Below are 20,085 nucleotides of genomic sequence, written 5' to 3' on the forward strand. Positions count from 1 at the left end.
CCTTGCTCCGCGGTGCCCTCCCGAGGGGCGCTGCCCTCGGCTACGCGCCGCGGCGGGGGCCGGCGCGGGAAGGATGCTCCTGAAGCCAGGAGCTCCTGGGGCCGGCGCGGGAGGGCGGGGGGCGCGCATCCATCCGGGGTCGTGGCGAGGGAGGCGACCGGGCCGCAGCGTCCCCCAAGCCCCGCACCCCTGCTGGGAAGATGGTCAGCCCTCCAGTCCAGAGCTGGTGCCACTAGGAGTGGGCGCAAAGTAACTCCATGGACGCTACTCACCCCCCCAAAAAATAGCCTCCAACTGCGATGGCCGCGGTCGGCACCATTCACCAACCCCCGTGTATGTTTCTGTTTCTTTTTAAACCAAGACTTCCTTGTGATCTCTTTAGAGGGGGAAAAAATGTGTTGGGGTGGGGGTGGGGTGGGGGCGGGCAAGAAGAGAGGGAGGGGGAGTAGCCACTTTTTTCTAATTCACTCGGATCTCCGCTCCCGGCACCCCCCTGTCGTGTCCCCCCCCTTCCCAGTTGTTTGGCTCCGGCGACAGTCCCAGGTAGCGTTGCGGCCCCCCCGGGGGGGGTGCCCTGCACGGTCACCCGTCCGCCTGCACGCGGGCCCGGACTCCTCGTGGACTCTGGGGCGCCCCCAGCCCGCCCTGTCCCCAGGGCCGGGCCCGAGCGCCGGCTGAGCCCGTGCAAGTCCCATCAGGTCGGCTCACACTTCACACACTCACACACATACCCCGCCCCTCCACTCGCTCACTCACACTTTCTGCTCACACCCCGCCCCCTTCGCGCCCCAGACCCAGGCGGAGCCCCCCGCAACCTTAAAAAAAAAAAAAGCAAGCTTATACTTAAAAAAATCTTTTGGCGCCATATTAATGACGTACTTAAAATTTGCCATTTCTCCCTGCGTCAAAAAGACGTTTCTTTGCAAATAACAGCCTGGAGGCGACACTCGCGGAGGAAACGAGGCTTGCACGGAGTACCCAGCCCGCCCGCCCCACCCCCAGGGACTCCGGTGCTGGAAGACCCTCGCCCTCCGCCCGGTTTCGGAATCACTGGTTTTAAAATCGAAATCGAATAAATCGCGTGGCGTTTTTTGCAGCGCCAGAAGTGAGCAGAAAGTGCAGGCAGGAGTGCAGGGGAGGGGCGCGCATGGGGCTGGGGGAGGGGGCGCGGTCCTCCTTCCCCCCACCCACACCAAATGCAAACTAGCATCCTAGGTAGGGAAAGTTGAAATTGTGGGCGACCTCCGGAAGAGAGGGGCAGTCCTTAGAGGGGGGTCCCTTCTTGGGCTCGTTGCCCCCTCCCCCTCGCGGGTGCCTCCTGGCGCCCGGTGCTGCCCTGCATTTCCGGGGGGGGGGGGTGAGGCGCACTGTGATGGGTGGGTGGCTAGCAGGGTGGCAACATGTCCTAGCCTCAGGAGGAGTTTGCCCCCGGGTACCCCCTTTCTCCTGCCTCGTGCTTTTTATAACCGCAAAGGGTTAAAAACCGAGGGGCAACTTCCCTGGGTTGGTACTTGGCAGAGAAGCGGGGCGCCCCTCTCCCCACCCTCTCCTTCTCGCCCCTCCTCCTCCGACTCCACTTCCCGACTTGACCTTGTGGTGCACAAACAGTGCTCTCCAATCCTCGCAGTTTCTGGAAGAAGAGCCTGCGCTCGCCAGGCGGGCGGGCTGTCGGGCGGCTAGCCGGCAGTGGCGGAGCCTTGGGTCGGTTCCCTGAGCTGCGGGCCACACCCACCCTACCCGCTGCGCCTGGGGAGCTCACCTTCTCTCTAGGAAGGAAAAGGGCAGGCCTCCAGGATGGGTAGGCACGTGGGGGGCAACCTTTTGCCTCGTGGGAATGCTCCAGCTGGGGAGATTGGCTAGCTTCGGGCTGAGGTTTGGGGAAGCCTGGCCCAGCATCCCTAAGGCTTCTCATCTCATCCTTCCCAATATATTCTGCCCCTTCCAAGATAATACAATGATTTCACCCCCCAAACTCACCTTTGTTTTTGAAGGAAGGTGGATGAGTTTCAAATCCCTTTCCCTCTCCAGGACTGAAGGTTGTTTATTTTTCCTTTCCCCTCCACCCCCACCCCTCTTGCATGCAAAGATAAATATTCAATTTACATAAGATGACATTTATGTGACAATTAAGGAGATTCCCCGATGGAATGTTGTGAACACATTTGCTTATAGGAGAAATAAATCTAATAATAAACAAACTCAGAACAGCTCAAATCCTCTGACAGGGAGGTTGTCTCTGCAACAAAGAGGGGCATGAGGGACTCTGAAAGCTCTCTGTGCAACAAGAAAGAGATGAACCCAAAGGAAGCCACCAGCAGAATTTCTTTTCTTTGGCCTTCATTCACAAAGTTTGAAGAGGCTTGCCTGGCAAGAGGAGGGACTGGCTCACCATCACCTCACAGTTAGCCCTGGCTTTGGTTTTCAATGGTCCACTGAGATTTTCCCAGGCCAAGGTCAATGTCTGCTAACAGGTGTTGCAGGCAGGGAGTGCCCAACAGAGTGGTTAATGGCTTCTAATCCTGGCTTTCCTTTTCAGAAGGCTGAAGCGGGCCAGTGACTACATCTCTCTGGGTCTGTGTTCACCTTGGTGAGCCGAAAACTCCAGAGACACCTGTGGACACACCAGTGCGTGTGAATATGTAACTTTCCATTCTCTATAAGTAAAGGAGGACCCAGTGAAGAATGCCCAACACACCTGAGTGCTTTGCTCGTGTTTCCTTTCTTATAAACTCTTTATTTTTTTAAAATTATTTTTAATAACGAGTAGGTGTAGGTGCACCTGCTTTTAATTATACGCCTGCATGTGAGAAGGTGGGCACGCATGCGGGTGAGGCTGGCCAGAGGCATGGGGGTGCTCTCTGTAGCTGGAGTTCCAGTTGGTTGTGAGCCACCTAATATATATGGTTGAGACCTGAACTCGGGTCCTTGGGAAAGAGCAGCAAGTGCTCTCAACTACGGAACCTTATCCCCAGCTCCTCCTGCCTTTTCTTTTCATTCTTGTTGCTTAGGCTTGAACCCAGAGCTTTGCCTGTGCTAGGCAAGAGAGGACAATGCTCTCAGTCTTCCCCCTGAGGATACATTGCAAGAACTCCAGCGTGCACAGAAAGAGAACCAAGAGTGGAACTGGTAGGAAACACTGCACTATATATGGTCAAGGTCCCGAACCCTGTCAGCCATGAATTTGGGATGTAGGTAGAGACACAATGGACAGAGGCAGAGTCTAAAGTGATCCACAGATATGGTCTTTTGCCTGGGGGCTAGGGGGTGCTGTGTCTGTGCAGGAGAGGACAGGACAAGCTGTTTCTCTTGGCCATTGGGAGCCCATAAACTGGAATGGGAAAATATTTTGGCAAGGAACTATAAAATGACCTAGAGGATGATAAAGGGAAGGAATGGATACGTCATGAGCATGTGCTTCCTGCTGTGCCCCGTGTGCAAGCCAATCCATTTCATCCCCACGAAAGCCCATTGCCTTCTTCAGAAAGGCCTTAGGAACTCATTAGTAACGCACAGCCGGTAGTCGAGTGGACACCTAGGCGCAGGTGACCTTGCCATGCCTTTGCTACACACCAGAAGAAAAGAAGTCGTGCTATTACATAGTCATGTTATGATTGATCTTGGTGAGAACAACAGCTCTATTTTGTCCTTGACATAGTTTCCTAACTGGGGGCCAAACCAGGCCCCCCTAAACAATCCTTAGGAAATATCACTGGCTTAGGATCAAAAATCCCCTCTAGTCCTTGGATTCCCCAGAGCCTTGTGCTACTGTCTAAGGCTAACCTTGGACATGCTAACAAAACAAAAACAGGCTGACTTTAAGTCATCACATACGTAGCTTAATTAAACAAATACGAACTTTGTCTCACTAGGCATCCTGGTTCACAGCTGTAATCTCAGAACTTGGGAAACTGAGACAGGAGGCTTGCCAAGAGTTAAAAGCTAGCCTGGGCTACACAGAGAATTCAATTCAACCAAGACAGCAAAATGAGACTGCAAGTTGAGCAGAGTAGCCTGCCCCGCCCCCCCCCCAGAAAAAAAATGGGAAAGGAGGAAGAAGAATTTAAATTCTATTCTAGTTTTGTGTGTGTGTGTGTGTGTGTGTGTGTGTGTGTGTGCGCGCGCGCGCGCACGCGCGCCTGTGTGTGGATATCTGTGTGTGCCTGTGTGTGGATATCTGTGTGTGTGGATATCTGTGTGTGCCTGTGTGTGGATATCTGTGTGTGCCTGTGTGTGGATATCTGTGTGTGTGGATATCTGTGTGTGCCTGTGTGTGTGGATATCTGTGTGTGCCTGTGTGTGTGGATATCTGTGTGTGCCTGTGTGTGTGGATATCCGTGTGTGAATGTAAGGCGCCTGTGGAGACCAGAAGAGGGCATGAGATACACCAGAGCTGAAGTTACAGGTTCTGTCAGCCACTTGACATGGATTCGGGAAACAAAACTCCTGTCCCCTGCAGGAACAATTTCTCTGGCTTTGAGAACAGACAGACAGACAAGTAAACAAATAGTCAAGTGTGAGCCCAGACTAGCCTCAAACTCACTGTGTAGCCCAGGCTGCCCTCATAGTCTCTGCAATCCTGAACGCTGGGATCACAAATGTGTGTTGGCGTGTTTGAAGACGGTTAAGTGCTATGGTGAAAAGTTCGATTGCAAATCAAAACCGTAGAGGGTACAATTTTAATGTTATTAAGACTTATTTTTTTATTTTATGTTTATGGACGTCTTGCCTGCATGTGTGTCTGTGTTTTTAGGTATGTGCAGTGCCTGCGGGGGCCAGAAGAAGGCATCAGACCTAAGAGGGACAGTTTTAAGTTGGAGCGTCTGAGAAGATGGCAGGTGAGTCTCAGTGCGTGCGTGCGTGCGTGCGTGCGTGCGCGTGCACGATAAGGGGACGCTTTTGGAACCAAAGCTTCTTAACCTGGAGTTTAGGGGTCTGCCCCTCCATGGGTCTGTGGGTAGAATTCAGGGGCCTTGACTTTTGATAGGAGAAAAGGTCACATCTTCATTTTTGTCATTAAAATGTAGCGTGCTCCTCAATTATGAATAGGGACAACACATCCTCGACATTAACTGCACCTGGGATGTGGGTGCTGGCAGAAACCACAGGTGTTTTCATACTCCATCACAGTTGTTTCCAATACCCTAGAATGCCATTACAAATCACTACCTCAAACGATGCTGCCCTTGTAATGTAATAAAGCACACATATTAGTGCGCTTCACATTTTGAAAATGTCTTGAAAGTTATATTTCAGTCTAATTAGGTTTCTTCGTAATTCCTAGAACTTACTTCAAGGGCTGCAGGATGGTGGCTCACACCTACTATCCTACCACCTAGGGGGAGCCGATGGAGGAGAATCGGGAGTTCAAGGTCATCCTGGACTACATAGCAAATTTGAGGTCAGCCTGGACGGCCGAAGGTCCTGGATTCAACTCTCAGCATTGCAAAAATAATAAAGATCTTATACCCGAGAGGAGTCCATAGGATCAGAGTCCTTGAGTACAAGGCACAGACAAGGTTAAGAGGCTAACAGGTAGGTGCTCTTGGCTGACTGTGCCATCTGTAGAGGGTGAGACTTTGGAGGGCTTTGTGGGACCTTGTGAGGGATTTGGCTTTTGCCGAATAACTAGGGTGTGTGGGGGTGAACGGAAGAACGCTGTGAGCTGACACTAGATTTTGCAGGCCACTTGGCTGTCACATGGAGAGCAGACTGCCAGCTCAAGGCTGAAGCAGGAAGAGCATTTAGGATGGAAGATGGTACCGTGCACCTGAGTGGTAGCCGTGAGGATGGGTGAAGTGGGCGTGCACCGTATGTATATTCTAACAGAATTTGCTGATTCTGTTAAAGAAAGAGAAAGAGTTAGGGTTGGGGATTTAGCTCAGTGGTAGAGCGCTTGCCTAGCAAGTGCAAGGCCCTGGGTTCAGTCCTCAGCACTGAGAAAGAAAGAAAGAAAGAGAGAGAGAGAGAGAGAGAGAGAGAGAGAGAGAGAGCGCAAGAGAGAGAGCGAGAGCGAGGGAGGGGAGGGGAGGGGAGGGGAAGTGAAGGAAAGGGAAGAAGAGTTAAGAAAATTAGAAGGCCTGGTGAGATGGCGTAGTAGGTACAGGTGCTTGGAGCCAATCCTTACTGCCCAAGTTTAATTTCCCGAATGTACTTGGTGGAGAGAGAGAGGAGTGTATTACTCCTGTGTGCTGTCCTCCGACTTCCACACAAAAGCTGAGGCACGTGCAGGCCCATGCGTACCCACACATGCCCACGAATGTACAAATAAATAAATACAACTTAAACTTTGTGTTAAATAAGGCACAGCTACAAGAGTTTTGTCTTAAGCCAACAGGAAGATGGAGTTGCCATTACTTAAGACTGGGGGAGGGGCTGGGGATTTAGCTCAGTGGTAGAGCGCTTGCCTAGGAAGCGCAAGGCCCTGGGTTCAGTCCCCAGCTCCGAAAAAAAGAACCAAAAAAAAAAAAAAAAAAAAAGACTGGGGGAAAGGAGGGAAGAGGCTTGAGGAGGACCAGGGGCTCCTCTTGGACTAAGTCTGGGGTGCCTGTTGACATCCCGGCGTGAAGCAGCCCCAAGCCACTGAAGGATCACAGGACATTCTATTGTGAAACTGGGCATGGTGGTGTGGGCCTTTAACTCCTGTAACTCTCTGCATGGCTGAGGCCAGCCTGATCTATGTAGGGCGTTTCAGTCTGGCAGTGGAACACAGACAGATATTATCTTAAAGGGGGGGGGGGCGGCATGGTGTCACACGCCTTTAATTCCAGCACTGGGGACACAGAGGCAGGCAGATCTCTGAGCGTGAGGTCAGTTGTTCTACACAGAGTTCCAGAAGAGTCAGGGCTACCCAGAGAAACCCCATCTTGACAAACAAAACATAAAAAAACATTTTTTAAGGTTCAGAAACATGGAGGTCCCTGGTGACCTTGGCGACAGTGGAGAGAAGCAAGTAAAAACTTGACTGGGATCAAGAGAGAGGAGCAAGGGCTGGGAGGTATGGCTGATCCTCAAGAGGACCAGAAGTTCAGCTAGCCTCTAGAATAGAAAGTCCAAGGGTTAAATAAGACGATCTCAAAAAAAAAAAAAAAAAAAAAAAAAAAAAAAGCGCAGATTTCAACAGCCAAGGCTTGACCTCGACCTCTAGCATACAGGTAGAGAAAAAGACAGACAGGTGTAGCCCTAGCCTGACAACCACAGGTTCCAATAAGCAGGTTTAAAGCGGAACATCTACAGCCTCATCAGTCACTCAGTTCTTTCAGTGTTTTTGAGCTAGACTCTTCCCTGTAGCCCAGGTTGGCCTAGAATTCACTATGTAGCCCAAGACATCCTTGAATCTACAGTAATCCTCCTGCCTCAGTCTCATGTACAGGATTATAGGCTCAAGTCACCACACTTGCCTTACTAGATCAGTAGTATTTTCTTTCCTTGCTTTAGTTTATTACTTATGTGTTTATTTTGGTGTTCGAGACAGGGTTTCCTCTGTGTAGCTCTGGATGTCCTGAACTTGTTCTGTAGGCCAGGCTAGCCTCAAACTCACAGAGATCCACCTGCCTCTGCCTCCCAAGTGCTGAGATTAAAGGCATGCACCACCACCATGATGCTATTTCTTCTTCTTCTTCTTCTTCTTCTTCTTCTTCTTATTATTATTATTATTATTATTATTATTATTATTATTATTATTATTGACAGAGAATCTTGAGTAGCCCATGATGGCCTTGAATTCGATATGTAGCTGAGGATGGCCCTGAACTTTATTTGTTTTTATATGACTTAATATTCAACATCTGATCCTCCGGTCTCTGCTTTGCAGTACCTGGGATTACAAATATGTACGTTCACAGAGGGCTGTGTATCAAGCCCAGGGTAGTATACATGCTCAGTACACAGGCTAGCCTGAGTTACACCCCTCCTCTCCCCCTGCCCTTGCCTGGTGGTTTTCTTTTTCTTCAGTATTCACTTATTTTACGGGTAATTTACATTCATATATTTATGTACACCATGTCGGGAGAAGGTTTCACAGTCCCTGGAACTAGAGTTTCAGAAGGTTGCGAGCTACCATGTGGGTACTGAGACCTGAGCCCAGGTCCTCTGCATGAGCAGTGAGTGTCCCTGACCACTGAGCCAACCTTCCCACCTCCTTAGCTGGTCATTCTTGATGCTTCTCCCCATGAACCAACCTTTGGGAAGCATGGAGTTTGTGCACAGGGTGTCAAACCCTGGCAGTCAGTAACTGCTCATTAGACAATAGATCCTCTTCCAGGACTCTTTACTGAGAACACAAAAAATCCTTTAAAATATCCTTGCAATTTGTGTCCAGAAGCAGAGGTCCCCGGTACCCTAAGTGCTTTAGTTGGGAAAAAAACATCGCTTAAGATTAGTTCAGCATTTCTGCACTGAATATTTATTGAGTGCCTGCTATGTTCCAGGCAACATTCAAGGGCTGGAGAGACAAACTCTCTGACTCAGTCGTTTGTCTGAGTCATCAAGGTAGCCTGAGAGAGCAGCTGCACCAGCACAGCTGCCAGCAGCCTGCCTGGGAAGATGGGTGGGGCAAGGAGCCCTCCTGCAGGTTCCAGGCTGCCCTGCTCACTTGGTGCTCAAAGAGAGCAAGTCCATGGATGACCAGGAACTTCTCCAAGGGAAGGCTCTGCTCCGTGAAGCCCGGGGAGGGGCTTGGGTCTACATCCCAGAAGCTCCCTGTGGGAGCAGCACAGGCCACCCTTGAAATCGAGTGGGCACAGACGTTCGTAAGCCAGGCCAGGACCCTGCTCCCACCTTAGGGCTCCTGAGGCATTTGTAGAGGGTCCTGTGAGTGGAATCTAGAAAGATGCTTGTTGCACAGACACAAGTCAGGTTTACTATATTCCTTTCCTTCTTTTTTATTTTTAGATGGTCTCACTGGGTAGCCCTGTCTGCCCTCAGCGTCTCAGAGACGACCTCCCTCTGCTTCCCAACTTCTGAAATTAACCCATAGCCCATCACCTCTGGCTTTTTTTTTTTTTAAAGAAAGGCGATTTTATTAAAAAGAAAAACAACAAAAGGGAGACAGGACCAGAGCACAGGAGGTTAGTCCATCCTGGCCTTCAGCGTCCTGGTAGTGATCTTGTCTTTTTCAATGATATGGACAATGACTCCCATGCCTGATATGGCATCTGGGTCCACAGCATTCAGCATGGCCTGAGAAATGGTTTCAAACAGGTGTTCTAGATCCACGTTGGGCTCCCAGAGAGACTCGCACATCCCATACATTTGCTTGGAGCAGGTGCCACTGACTACAAAGTCAACACTCACCATGGGACAGCCAATGAGGTCCAGAGAGTAAATGAAGGGTTTAAAGGTCTTGGGGTCCAAGGCAGCAATGACAGGCTCTGTGTAGTAGGGACCAAACCATGTCTCATACAAGAGGTTGGCCACGGTGCTCATGAGGGTGTAAGGTTTGATCTGCCATCCTTCCTTCAGCTCATACAGGTTCAGTCAGAACTTGAGACGCTGGGCAACTGTCTGGACATCAGTGGCCAGGCCGACCAGGCCTATGTAGAGCCTGTCACTCATGGGAAGGATCTTCTGGAAGTCTGTGGTGGTCACCATTTGGGCCTGGATCCCGAAACACCTGTCTGCAGCAATGGCCACACACTTCTTTCCCTTCATGGCCATGATGGCCCCTCCATTCTAGGAGTAGGACCCCAGTCTCCGCTGTGTTGCCTACAAATGGGCTCTGGCCTCTCCTCCTCCTCCTCCTCCTCCTCCTCCTCCTCTTCTTCTTCTTCTTCTTCCTCCTCCTCTTCTTCTTCCTCCTCCTCTTCCTCTTCCTCCTCCTCCTTCTTCCTATTCTTCTTTCTTTTTGAGACAGGGCATCATGTATTCTAGGCCGACTCTGAACTTCTGTGTCGTCGAGGATGACAAGTATGACTTTAAACTTCTGATCCTCCTGCTTCTACTTTCCAAGTTCCCAATGCTGGGATTATAGTGACGTGACACCGTGCCTGAGTTTACGTGGTATGGAGAAGCGGACCCGGAGCCCTGTGCACACTCGGCCAACTGAGCTACACTGCCAGCTGCCATATTTCCTATTACCAACATTTCTAGAATTCTGTCTTCCTCTATCATCTAGGGTCAGAAGTTTGAGGTGGCTTTCTCTGAAGGGGAATTATCATTCCATCCATTGCTGCTGATGTACCTGCTGTGTGCCAAACAGACCTTGAGAAAGAAGACAAGGCTGGAAGTTTAAGCCTCCTTCATGATACATAGAAACTGCAGCTGGGCCCTGGAACAGAGTGAGAAGCCCCTCAAGGCTATTTGTAGCTAAAGATTCTACCTTGGCGAGATATGAACTTGGCTCTGCCTGGGTGTCCATCGGTGTATGGGAAAGGTGCCCCTCTGCAGCTGCAGTCAGCCAGTTCAGAGATGGTTCCAACCAGTCCCTGGAGATGTCTGGATAATGTGCCAGCCATGCCACCTGTCCCCTCTCATCCTCTCAGACCTAGACGGTCACAGATGGCAGAGGGCAGTGGAGATCCCATGGGCCTCCAGACACCTCTCCAGAATCTGGCAGCAGCCAGTAACTCCTGTCAGATCAGTGCCTACCCAACCCGAGTCCCATGTGTGAGATGCCCCACTCTGAGCTGAGGGGAATCGGCCCCATTCAGGAACCCAAGGTACAGGTTCTAAATCAAGCTGAGTTGAATAAATAAACACCCTTCACTTCTTGTAGAGCTTCTGATAAATCAATGCAAATTTCTCCACATTGCCAGACACTCAGGCTTTCTCTCTGCCTAGTTACAAGGGAAATAGCTCACCTTTGGGAACACTTACAGGCTTGGTGGGTATGCAGCCAGCCAGTACAGTACTTGCCTCACATACACGAGGCCCTGATTTTTGACCCCTCACACCACGCAAACCAAGCCTGCAAGGTGAACATCTATAATTTCACCACTGGGGATGTGGAGGCAGGAGCACCCAAATTATTAGCTAAATAACTAGTGACCTCGAGGTTGAAAGCCCGTCTCAAACAAACAGAGAAAAACGATAAAATGTCTTAGGAAACTGGGGTTAAAATGGCCAAAAGAATTTCTTTTCTTCTTTTGAGACAGGTCTCACTATGTGGCCCTTGCTGTCCTGGAATTCACTACGAAGACCAGTCTGGCCTTGCACTCACAGGGATCCTTTGTTTCTGCCTTTGGGGTGCTGGAATCAAAGGTGGGTGCCCAGGAGAATTTCTTAAGAAGAGTAGACAGCTGTGGTATTCCTCCATTCTTCATTTCTATAACAAAGTGTCTGGCTGGCTTAGTCCACACAACGCCCTAGTTGCTAGCCCCAGCACTGCAAGAAAAAATTTTCATAGGCATGGTTTTGGAGACTCAAGACCACTGTGAAGGGCTCAGCATGGTTCTGGTGGAAACCTCATGTCTGATGGCATCACAGAGGCAAGAATTCTGTGAGAGGAGAGATCATAGGGTTGGAAACAAGGAAAGAATTCAGGTCAAGCTCAGAGGTACATGGCAGCATACTCTTTGGAGGATTTGCTATGAGAGACATTCCCTTGGGAGGACAGGTTCCCCAGTGGCTCACACACCTTCCACCAGGCCCAGTTTCTTTCAGGTTCTATCACCTCCCACATCAGCACACCAGGGACTAAGGGGCATCCTTGGGGGATGTACCACTTGTAAACCATAGCAGACATCCAGTCAGATGGACAGGGAGGGAGAAGGTGGTCCAGAGTGGCCAGTGGTGTCTGCCTGAGACACTGCATTGCAGCAAGGGTACCAGGGAGTCTTAGAGGACTCTCCGGAGGATGGAAGTGCCCTTCATTCAGAGAATGAGGTAAGGTGGGAACAGTGGGTCTTCAACTTGGAAGGAGGAGGAGGTGAGACTATGCAGTTTGACTCCCAGAAGTCTCCTCCAGGGAGACCCTCTGACAGGAGTCCAGAAGACCTGGCTGGGAGGGCAGACTAAACAGAGAGAGAGAGAGAGAGAGAGAGAGAGAGAGAGAGAGAGAGAGAGAGAGAGAGAGAGAGAGAACGAGAACAAACCAGAACAAGGGCCAAGAAAGGCGCAACCTTGTGTATTTCCAGTGTGGAGAAAGACCAAAAATTGTGATAAGCAGAGCTAGAGAGAGGGCTCAGTGGTAAAGAACACTGACTGCTCTTGAGGGGGCCTAGGTTCAAATCCCAGCACCTACATGGTGGTTAACGACCCTCTGTTACTCCAGTTTCAGGGACTTGGGATGCCCCCTTCTGACCTGCCTGGGCACCGGACACATGAGTGGTATATGGACACACAGGCAGGCAAGTCACCCAGACACCCATGTACATAAAATAAGAGCCTCAGGGGGCCAGCACACCTCAGGATACATGGTCACCCCACACACCTCAGGATACATGGTGCTATGTCACCCCGTTCACAATAAGACGAGTGCCTGCATGCTGAGTCCCCCTTTCTGTTTAGTTTGATAACAAGGGCATACTGAGTCTGAAAAAACTCTGCTACTAAGCTGTAGCCCAGTCTGAAAGCTAACAATTTATCTCAACACCTCAGAAACTCACGTATGGCCTGTCGTGGCTTGTGTACCTGTTATCCCACATCATGAGAGATAGAAGTCTGAGGATTAGGAGTTCTATGCCATCCTGAGCAGGCTGTTCTGGAACTCTCTATGTAGACCAGGCTGACTTCAAACCCCACATGCCTTTGCCTTTTGAGTGCTGGGATTAAAGGCGTGTGCCACCACACCTGGCTTTGTTTTGTGCTTTTTAAAGGTTTAATTATTAGATATATATTTGTGTGTGTGTGTGTGTATGTGTGTGTGTGTGTGTGCGCTTGCATGAGTCTGTGTGTACCAGATGTGTACAGGAGTCCAATAGGTCAGAAGAGGGCATCAGATCCCTTGGAACTGGAGTTACAGGCAGTTGTGAGTCACTATATGGCAGCCGGAAACCAAAACCAGGTCCTCTGTAAGAACAGTGTTCTAAACCCCTGAGCCATCCCTCCAGTTTCAGTGGAAGCACGCTTGAAATCCCAGAACTTGAGAGATAAGAAGCAGGGGGTTCAGAAGTTCCAGGTCATCTTCAGCTCTAGAGTGAATCTGGGTCTCTCCTGGGTTCCATGAGACCCTATCTAAAAACGAGAGAGAGAGAGAGAGAGAGAGAGAGAGAGAGAGAGAGAGAGAGAGAGAGAGAGAGAGAGAGAGAAGAAATAATTGCCATTGGTAAGTGTTGGGAGATAGGAAAGCAAGCTGGTCATGGAATAGGGCCACCTCTGTGGAAGAAAGCTTCAGCTAAGGGACAAGTGGCACTTCCTTCAAGGCACCTGAGATACATTGTGCTGTCCCACCAGTCTGCCTCAGGTGTTGTGGCCTGGGCTTGTTTAGCGTTCCTTGGTACCTAGACTCATGTGTCTCTCTCTCTGGGATGCTTTCAGAGTCCATGTCTTCTAAAGACTTCTCATGGAGGTTGACCTATGGCAGAGACTCAGCAAGCCCGGTTTCTCCGTGATCTGGGACCTTGGCCAGTTACCTGAGTCTGGGAATCAAGTGGAGTAAAGACAGTGCTGAGAAGTTTGGTCGTCAGAAGATGCTCACGCCTGTGGTGGGCCAGATTCTATTTCCTCCCAGTTTATCTACAGGAAATATCTCCTGCCCATGGGGTGACAAAGGCAGGCATAATTCATTAGCAGAACAGTTACTAAGAACCCACTCAGGGCTGGGGTGTTTTTAAGGCCTGTGTTCAGTCCCAAACCTTAAATCAACTGAACACAATACCACATACTATAACTCTAGTACTCAGGAGGGAGAACCAGGAGAAGCAGGAGAAGCAGAAGTCCAAGGCCAGGATGGATTAGCTGGTAAAGGCACCTGATACTGAGCCTGGCAACCTGAGCTCCATCCCTGGGACACTCGTGGTTGAAGGAGAGAACTGACCTCTGTAGTTGTCCTCTCATCTTTGTGATGCGCAGAGGAATAAGCATGCTCACCTGCACCCAGACAAATAAATGTAATAGAAGTCATTCTTTAAAAAGAAGTTCATGGTTGTCCTGGACCACAGAGCAAACTTAAACCTGGCCTGGGTGGTGTCAAGGGATGTAAAGACGAGGCCAGGGCTTGGGCTCTGAGCTGGTGAATCCAGGTGTGGGCTGTGCTCAGATTGGAGTCTGTGCCCTTCTAGGCCTAAACCCTCCCTGACAGCAGGTTATGGAGGTGTGGCTGATGAGATCCCTGTACTACAGGATGGAAGAAGGGCAAACCACAGCAGGTAGGAGGACTGAGTCAAGGTTTAGTGTGAACCCAGACGCAGTAAGTCCTGCCAGGTCCTGAGGCACCCTACTCCACTCAAGTCTTCATAAATGGTCACTACGACTTCAGTCCTTTTGACCAACCTCCTGCTATGGGAAGTGCCCCAGCATGCAAGGTGACTCTTGAAACTTTCTTAGAGGGCTAAGGAGCAAATGTTCTTCCTTCGGGTGTTGTCCACTGGCTTTCTACACTTGATCTTAGCCAAAAGGCCGAGAAGCGATTCCACTGGCTTCCTAGGACCTGTGGCTATAGAGGGAGTGGTAGAGGTCTATCTAGCTAGAGCCTCAGGGAGAGGCTTGGGATGGAGTCACACTAGCTCCCCACATTAGGAAGATGATGGGAACGAGAGAATTTTTTCTTGAGCTCATCCCCATCCTGCAGACTGGGCAGGAGAGGCATAGTGCAGGTTAAACAGAGCGGGTTGCATGGCCAGTGCATGCCACCCTGGACAATGTCTGTCCCTAGACACTCCATTTCATATGTCCCTGATCCCCACCTGCTCTTGGAGCTTAAACAAAAGCTGGTAGATACTTGTGTCCAGTCCCTGATGGACAAGCATTCCTTAAGGGGAGCAGGTACCAGAAGCCCGAGGGATGGCTCAACAGGTAGAGGAACAAAATGCCAAATCCAATGTCCTGAGTTCAAATCCTAGGACCTATGTGGTAGGAGAGAACTAGTTCACTCAAGTTGTTTTATGACCTACCCATAAACACAATACCACATACTATAACTCTTGGCATGTATGCATGGTGTGCCCCTCCCCATTTATTTAAAAGAGAGGAAGAAAGGGAAACAGGATACAAGATGAAGTAGGATATAAGTTGCTGCTCATACGTGTCTGCCCTGTTTGTATCAGGGGCAGGGAGGGGAGAGGAAGAGAAGGGAAGCCAGAAAGGAGATGCTTGTGTGGGGGCTGAGGGAAGGGAGAGTACTCGTACATATGCATTTGTGTCTGCCCTTTATCAGTGCATGCCTACAGGAGCCTAAGGCCATGTCTCTGGAGTCCCCCTCTTTGGAGCGATTTTCCCAGACAACCTAAAAATAATTTCCATCTAACTCGAGGATTTGTGATTTGATGCACACGGTGCTTGAATAGCAGATACGCTTTTTTTTTTTTTAACCCACGTTTTTAATCTAAGATCAACATCCAGTTCCAGTGAGTCTGCATTATTTATGCATAGTAAGTAAAATGCAGCTAGAGCGGCCTGGAGTAAGTCTAGAGAAGAACTGTCCTGCCAGGGTTGGTGGGGTGTCTCTGTAATCCCAAGAGCTTGGGAGGTTGAGGCAGGATGGCTGCTGTGAGTTCGAGGTCAGCACGGCTTATGTAGCAAGACTCACATGTCACCAAAGGTGTGAGAAGGAAAGCGTCTTTACAAAGACGACGAGGTCAGATGCATGCACGGGCTGACAGTGACCGTGTGTAAGGGGACCCTGAGGTCCAGGAGGTAAAGGCACGTTTGCAAAGATTTAATGTTTATTTGACATGCACGAGGATTGTGATTCTAGGTGTACCACAGAGTCCCTGGTGCTTGAGGAGGTCTGAAGCCGGCACTGGATCCCTTGAACTGGAGTTAGGAATGGGTATGAGCCTCCACGTGGGTGCTGGGAGCTGGAGACAGGGCTTCTGCAAGAGCAGCGAGGGCTCTTAATCACGGAGCTGCCTCTCCAGCCCCTCAGCTGGTGTTTTTAAAGTCTACTTCTTAGGTGGCTGAAGGGTGAGAAGATTAGGTGTCAGATGAAGAGGATGGACGGGTATGACTGACTGTGGAGATAGGGTAAAGGGGAGTATGGTACAAACTGTGGCCTGTAATGAGTTACATCTAACTAGGTAGGGAGTAGATAAAGGGGCCAGGAGAGACACGACACCCACCCTATTGTCTTCAGTGTACTTCCCTGAACCTGGGAAGATGTTCCATCAGGAGACAAAGAGACTCCACAGAGATGATTAAAATACAGACATTGGTTCTGGGGAAGGTGGCTCAGCAGTTAAGTCTATTGCTCCTCTTACAGAGGACCAAGTTCAGTTCCTAGCACCCATGTTGGGTGTTTCATAATTGTCTGGAACTCCAGCTCCCAAGGATCTGGCTCCCTCTCCTGACTTCTGCAGGTACACCCTGCCCCATGTACTTGTGCACTCTCACACATACACATAAATAAAACGGGAAAAGAACTATTAAAAAGGTAAGAAGCTGGGCTGGAGAGATGGCTCAGGACTGACTGCTCTTCCAGAGGTCCTGACAGCTCAAGTCTCAGTAACCACATGGTGGCTCACAACCATCTGTAATGGGACCTGATGCCCTCTTCTGGTGTGTCTGAAGACAGCTACAGTGTACTCATATAAATAAAAATAAACTAAGGAGCTTAGTTAGGCTGGGCAGTGGTAGCTCAGACCTTTACCCTAGTACTCGGAGGCAGAGGCAGGTGGATCTCTGTGAGTTCATAGGTCAGCCTGGTCTACACAGTGAGTTTCAGGACAGCCAGAGCTACACAGAGAAAACCAGTCTTGGGGAAAAAATATTAAGGAGCTTGGCATGGGCAATGACTCTGGCTTATCCAGGTGAGTCCTTCTAGGCATATCCAGACCAGATCCTTGCAAGCTGGAGTTACAAATGGCTGTAACATGGCCTCTGCTGCGTACTTCTCAGGTCTCGATTGTGCCCAGCGCATTCCTACCTCAGGAACTTTGAACTTGCTGTTTCCTCTGCCTGCTCTTTTCATCACTCAGATCTCCGTCCAGATGAGAGCCAGCTCTCTGCTTCCAGATTTTTGTCCTGGAGCTCTGAGTACACTCTGTTCTGGAAGGACTGGGTTGGGGCAACAGGATGCAAGCTCCTCGCCTGAGCCGGCTGGCATCCTCCCCAGCCCAAGTCCCGCCCAAGGTTGCGGGATGGAGCAGTGTGCATGAGTCATCCGGCCACAGACACAGTCCCCTTGTTGGAGGGACCTGACTAGTTAGGTTGTGGCTAACTCCAAGAGCCAAGGGCCCAGTTGAAAGGGGAGGTTAGGAATTTCCCCAAGTTCCTTAGAATCACACAGGTCCAGGAGGGAACTGGGGGGTGGAAGGGCTGAGGAAGCCCTCTGAAGAGACTGTTGTGTCCCTAACCCACGTTTGAGCAGGCTCTGCAGATGGAGACAGTGCTTATGGTGGACTTACAGAGCTCGCTATCCATTTAGCCACCTACAGTGTGCTGAGGGTCACTCACATGTCGTACTGTAGGTCAGACCCTGTCCACCAAGGGTGTGCAGTCTACAGTGAGACCCACATGCCCACCAAGGCTTACTGAGGGGGGAGGGGCTCAGAGTTGGGGTGCATAGGAGAGGATGTGTGGGGCAGGCGATGACGGTCAGTAAGGGAACCTGCCGAAGAGGCAGGGTAGGGGTGCACTGCACTACAGGAAGCAGAGACAGCTTGAGTTCGTTACCTTCATAAGGAGGATGTCATGAGGTACCAACAAAAGGAAGCGTTAGTCACAGAAATGTATTCTCTCTGGAATCTGGAAGCCAGAAATCAGTGTTGACAAGACCTCTTCCTTCTAACGCCTGACTCAGGGGAGGATGCTTCTGTCTCTCCCAGCTTCTGGTTGCTTCAAGCATTCTTTGGCCCGTGGCCACATCTCTGTGGTTTCTGCCTTCCTCACCACGTGGCTGTCTCCTCCATGCCTGCTTAAGTGTCTCTGTGTCTTCACGTGTTGTCTCCTCCTCCTCCTCCTCTTCCTCCTTCTTCTTCCTCCTCTTCTTCTGTATATATACCCAAACCATGCTCCTCGTACCCAATCTTTTCCATGCCTTTCTTCCTCTCCTCATCCTTTCTTCCTCCCCTCATCTCTCACATCATTACCTCCTCTCCTCCTCTTCCCCTCCTTTTCCCTCCCCCTCCCCCCAAACTTTTCCCCCCAGTAGACTGTATTTCACTTTGTAACCCAGGCTCGCCTTCAACTTACTATGTATACTGTATAGCCAAGGTTGCCTTAAAACTCACAATCCTCCTGCCTCAGACTTCTGACCGCTGGGATAGCAGGTGCACTGTACCACTGGATTCAGCTTCAAATCTTCCTGTTTTTTATAAAGATACCAGTCATACTACATAGGCGCCCACTCTACTCTAATGGTCTAATTTAACTGTATTAGGTTAGCTTCCACACAGGGTCACCTTGCAGGTACCAGTGACTAGGACTTCAGTGCATCGTCCTCGTGTAGATGGGATATTGGGACGCAATTGAACAAAAGCAGTGAGCAAAGGCTCGGAAGGGACAGAGCTCAGGGCCAGATGTCTCCCAGGCTGGCCTCATACTCACCATCCTCTGACCTCAGCCTTCGGGTACTCATCATCATATCATGGCAACTTTCTTTTCTCAGTTGGTATAGTGGTTTGGATAAGATTGGTCCCCTAGGGCCATAGGAAGTGGCGCTGTTAGGAGGCATGGCCTTGCTGGAGTAGATGTGGCTTTGTTGAAGGAAGTGTATTACTAGGGGGTGGGCTATGAGGTCTCAGAAGCCAGACTCAGTTGTCTCCCTTGCTCTTCCTGCTGCCTGCCAATCCAGATGTAGAGCTCTTAGTTCCTTGTCCAGCACCATTTATGTCTGCTTTCAGGCTGCCATGCTTCCCGCCATGATGATAATGGACGAGACCTCAGGAACTGTAAGCCAGGACCAATTAAATGCTTTCCTTTGTAAGAGCTGCTATGATCATGGTGTCTCTTCACAGCAGTAGAACTCACTAAGACAGTCGGCAACCTGTCTCTTCAAGGAACCCTCTGACCCTGACATCGCTCTGTGTGGGTGCCTGCCTCTGGTGTAGGGCCCACTTTGTCTACTGCCCAGTGCTTAGGTGAGGCGTCTTTCTCACTGTTCCTTGCAGACTCATAGAGCTCCATGTCAAGTCTGCCTTAGAGCCTTGAATCTGGCCCCTCACTCAGATCCTGAACACTTTTCACCGTCTCTGCCAGACATCTCACCTGGGCTCGGATGTCTTCGCCACAGGGTGCACACAGAGCAAAGTCGCCTAGGACTCAACGGCTCCTGACTGCTGGACCCCACCAAATCCCTCCCAGCATCTTCCTCAACCCACCCCAGACCCACAGATTCCCCCTTGGCCCCACCTACCAGGACTATGGCGAATTACAAGTCAGCTGAAAGCCGCCTTGACCCAACCATCTCCCTTACCTGCCTGTCAGTGTCACCCCGACAAGGGTTATGCCCAGAGAGTAGCTGGGCATTTTCTCTTCAGGAGCCTGACAGGCGGTTGACAGCAGGTCCTAGTCCTACAGGAAAACTGCCACCCAAGCTGGGGATGGGCTAGTCTGTGGGCTTCGTCCACAGTCAGCAGCCTCTGAGGTGAGGGAAGCCAGGCAGTCCTGGCTGGCAGCTGAAGAGGTCTCAGGCCTCCTTGTGTAAGCCTGAAGCTCTAGGGCTTCCCCTCCCTCTAGTGTCTTTCCTCATCCTGGCTAGTGCACAGCCCTTGGTGTACTCCCAGTCTCTGGCTGTTAGTGGCCTTTGGACTGGGGAAGTTAGAGCTCCTGGGGCCCCATGCCAGGCTGGCACTCATAGAATCAGGGAGAGGCTCAAATTGTAACTCTATAGCAGCCACAAGGAAGTCCCACTGAGCCTTCAACCAGCCAGTCCTGTTCTGCCCTCTCTAGCTGAGAGGTGGAGTTCCAAGGTGGACCTGGAGGATAGCTGAGCAGAGAAGCATACAGGACAGACCTGGCTGTAGGCACCATGTGACCACTTACCCTCAGCCCATGTGTGTGGTGCTATCAGGTTTGGCCTCTGAGTGGAGACCCTTGCTACTCCTGCATCGT

The 20,085-nt window shown here is 50.5% G+C and overlaps 2 protein-coding genes and 1 long non-coding RNA gene across 8 annotated transcripts in view; 1 reads left to right on the top strand and 2 right to left on the bottom strand.

Moving 5' to 3' along the window:
- Jade2 (jade family PHD finger 2) overlaps nucleotides 1–1,763 on the bottom strand; it is a 48,943-nt gene extending 47,180 nt beyond the window's left edge. Inside the window, exon 1 of one of the 6 annotated variants that reach the window (XM_063268972.1) lies at nucleotides 1,591–1,763. Coding sequence is in view for 1 of the 6 variants with exons in the window: in XM_039085924.2 (XP_038941852.1) it covers nucleotides 2–129 (128 nt within the window). In the remaining 5 variants the exon portion in view is untranslated. Of the gene's footprint in view, nucleotide 1; nucleotides 828–1,590 lie in introns of those variants that run through there. The other 5 variants (XM_006246254.5, XM_006246257.5, XM_017597252.3 and 2 more) reach the window with 5 other exon arrangements.
- Nucleotides 1,764–1,964: 201 nt separating this feature from the next.
- On the top strand, nucleotides 1,965–19,662 carry LOC134480688 (uncharacterized). Its single transcript, XR_010055343.1, has 6 exons — nucleotides 1,965–2,625; nucleotides 3,009–3,126; nucleotides 4,751–4,835; nucleotides 5,282–5,532; nucleotides 10,112–11,196; nucleotides 13,414–19,662. It is a non-coding gene; the product is annotated as an uncharacterized LOC134480688 (long non-coding RNA).
- On the bottom strand, nucleotides 8,990–10,114 carry Psmb3l1 (proteasome 20S subunit beta 3 like 1). The gene has a single exon (XM_039087188.2). It carries the CDS (start codon nucleotides 9,421–9,423, stop codon nucleotides 9,067–9,069), a length of 357 nt encoding a protein of 118 aa, XP_038943116.1. The 5' UTR covers nucleotides 9,424–10,114; the 3' UTR covers nucleotides 8,990–9,066.
- Nucleotides 19,663–20,085: the final 423 nt, after the last annotated feature.

This window comes from Rattus norvegicus, chromosome 10 (assembly GCF_036323735.1).
Source record: "Rattus norvegicus strain BN/NHsdMcwi chromosome 10, GRCr8, whole genome shotgun sequence".
Lineage (NCBI taxonomy): Eukaryota > Metazoa > Chordata > Mammalia > Rodentia > Muridae > Rattus > Rattus norvegicus.